Genomic DNA, 1,284 nt, shown 5'->3' on the forward strand with positions numbered 1-1,284 from the left:
GTGACTTTCAATATATGTCCATGGGGAAGTCACTCGTGACTCTTCAATATATGTCCATAGGGAAGTCACTCGTGACTCTTCAATATATTTCCTATGGGAAGTCACCAGTGACTTTTCAAAATATGTCTTACAGAAAGTCACATGTGACTATTTTCATGAAATTAAAAAAATGTCATCGATAATTTCATATAGGAAGCCACCTAGGCTTATCGATGGCTTATCGATGACATTTTTTTAATTTCATGAAAAGAGTCACATGTTACTTTCTTTTACAAAAACTTCATTAAAAAATCATTATATTTATTTTACGTGTCAATATTATTTTTATTTATTTCTGGTATTCTTTTTTGTTATGTTATTTTTTACATTTTGGATCGCCTTTCTTATTTGTCTATCGGCCAGTCTATTGGATTTATTTGGTCCAATGCTTCTGAAATTTTATAAAAAACAAATATTTTCTCTTTATATTTTTATGGAATTTGAACATCTGAAGGTAATATGTATTATTTTAAGGTATTTTAAGCTAACAAGTAATATATGATGTATTTAGTCTTACCTTTGAGAATCGAATACAGGCCAACTCTGCTTTTTAGCCGCTTTTTGCCGCAAGTGCCGTCTAAATTGTATGTGTTGATTGTATTCTCATTTACAACACTTTTCAGGCACTTAGAGAGGGTGCAGCTTTCCAGCATCTTCCGAACTTTATTTATCTGTAAATATGTAAAAAATTATGTTTATAAATCGTTTGAGACTATGTAAAATTTGCAAGCTCTTGCAGAAGGTATTATAATTTTAATAAGAAGTTTTTTTTTATGGTACTTACGTAGAAATCTTTTATCTGAGGAGTCAATGACTCCTCAAAGCGATCGAGCTCCTCCTCCGACTTTATTGGCAAGCTCATAGCAGCCGGGACCTCCTCCACCTTAACGCTCACTTTGATAAGGGCGGTGGCTTCTGCGAGCTTCTCCGCCATTACATCTAGTTTTTTCATAAGCACAGCATTTTGTTCACGCAGCTTCTTCATCTCTTCTAAAAATATAAAAATTTAAATAATAAATGATTTTGAAAAAGTATAATTTATAAATAAACTGATAAAAAATATGGAATGGTAAATAAACATATCTTTTCATATTGAATCAAAAGTTCCACTTTTCATTCAATATGAAAATATATGTTTATTTACCATTCCAAATTTTTAACAGTGTTGATTTGGAAACTTACCTCTCAATACGGATATCACCTCATCATTGGGTGATGGCTCCTCTGTAAAAAAAATTTTATTAA

The 1,284-nt window shown here is 31.2% G+C and overlaps 1 protein-coding gene across 1 annotated transcript; it reads right to left on the reverse strand.

Annotated features, from left to right (window-relative positions):
• Positions 1–375: 375 nt before the first annotated feature.
• On the reverse strand, positions 376–986 carry LOC121405199. Its single transcript, XM_041595794.1, has 3 exons — positions 824–986; positions 557–710; positions 376–430 (listed from the first exon to the last, which is right to left on the reverse strand). The coding sequence occupies exons 1-3, from the start codon at positions 971–973 to the stop codon at positions 384–386; spliced, it is 351 nt and encodes a 116-aa protein (XP_041451728.1). The 5' UTR covers positions 974–986; the 3' UTR covers positions 376–383.
• Between the last annotated feature and the right edge of the window lie 298 nt (positions 987–1,284).

Source organism: Drosophila obscura, unplaced genomic scaffold (genome assembly GCF_018151105.1).
Source record: "Drosophila obscura isolate BZ-5 IFL unplaced genomic scaffold, ASM1815110v1 contig_80, whole genome shotgun sequence".
NCBI classification, from domain to species: domain Eukaryota; kingdom Metazoa; phylum Arthropoda; class Insecta; order Diptera; family Drosophilidae; genus Drosophila; species Drosophila obscura.

What these genes read in the sequence shown, in the direction of transcription:
- LOC121405199 (XM_041595794.1), bottom strand. Translation starts at nt 973, where the DNA reads ATGGCGGAGAAGCTCGCAGAAGCCACCGCCCTTATCAAAGTGAGCGTT. An exon ending in CTCAGATAAAAGATTTCTAC is followed by an intron (nt 711 to 823) that starts GTAAGTACCATA and finishes ACATATTTACAG; the next exon opens with ATAAATAAAGTTCGGAAGAT. An exon ending in CCTGTATTCGATTCTCAAAG is followed by an intron (nt 431 to 556) that starts GTAAGACTAAAT and finishes ATAAAATTTCAG; the next exon opens with AAGCATTGGACCAAATAAAT.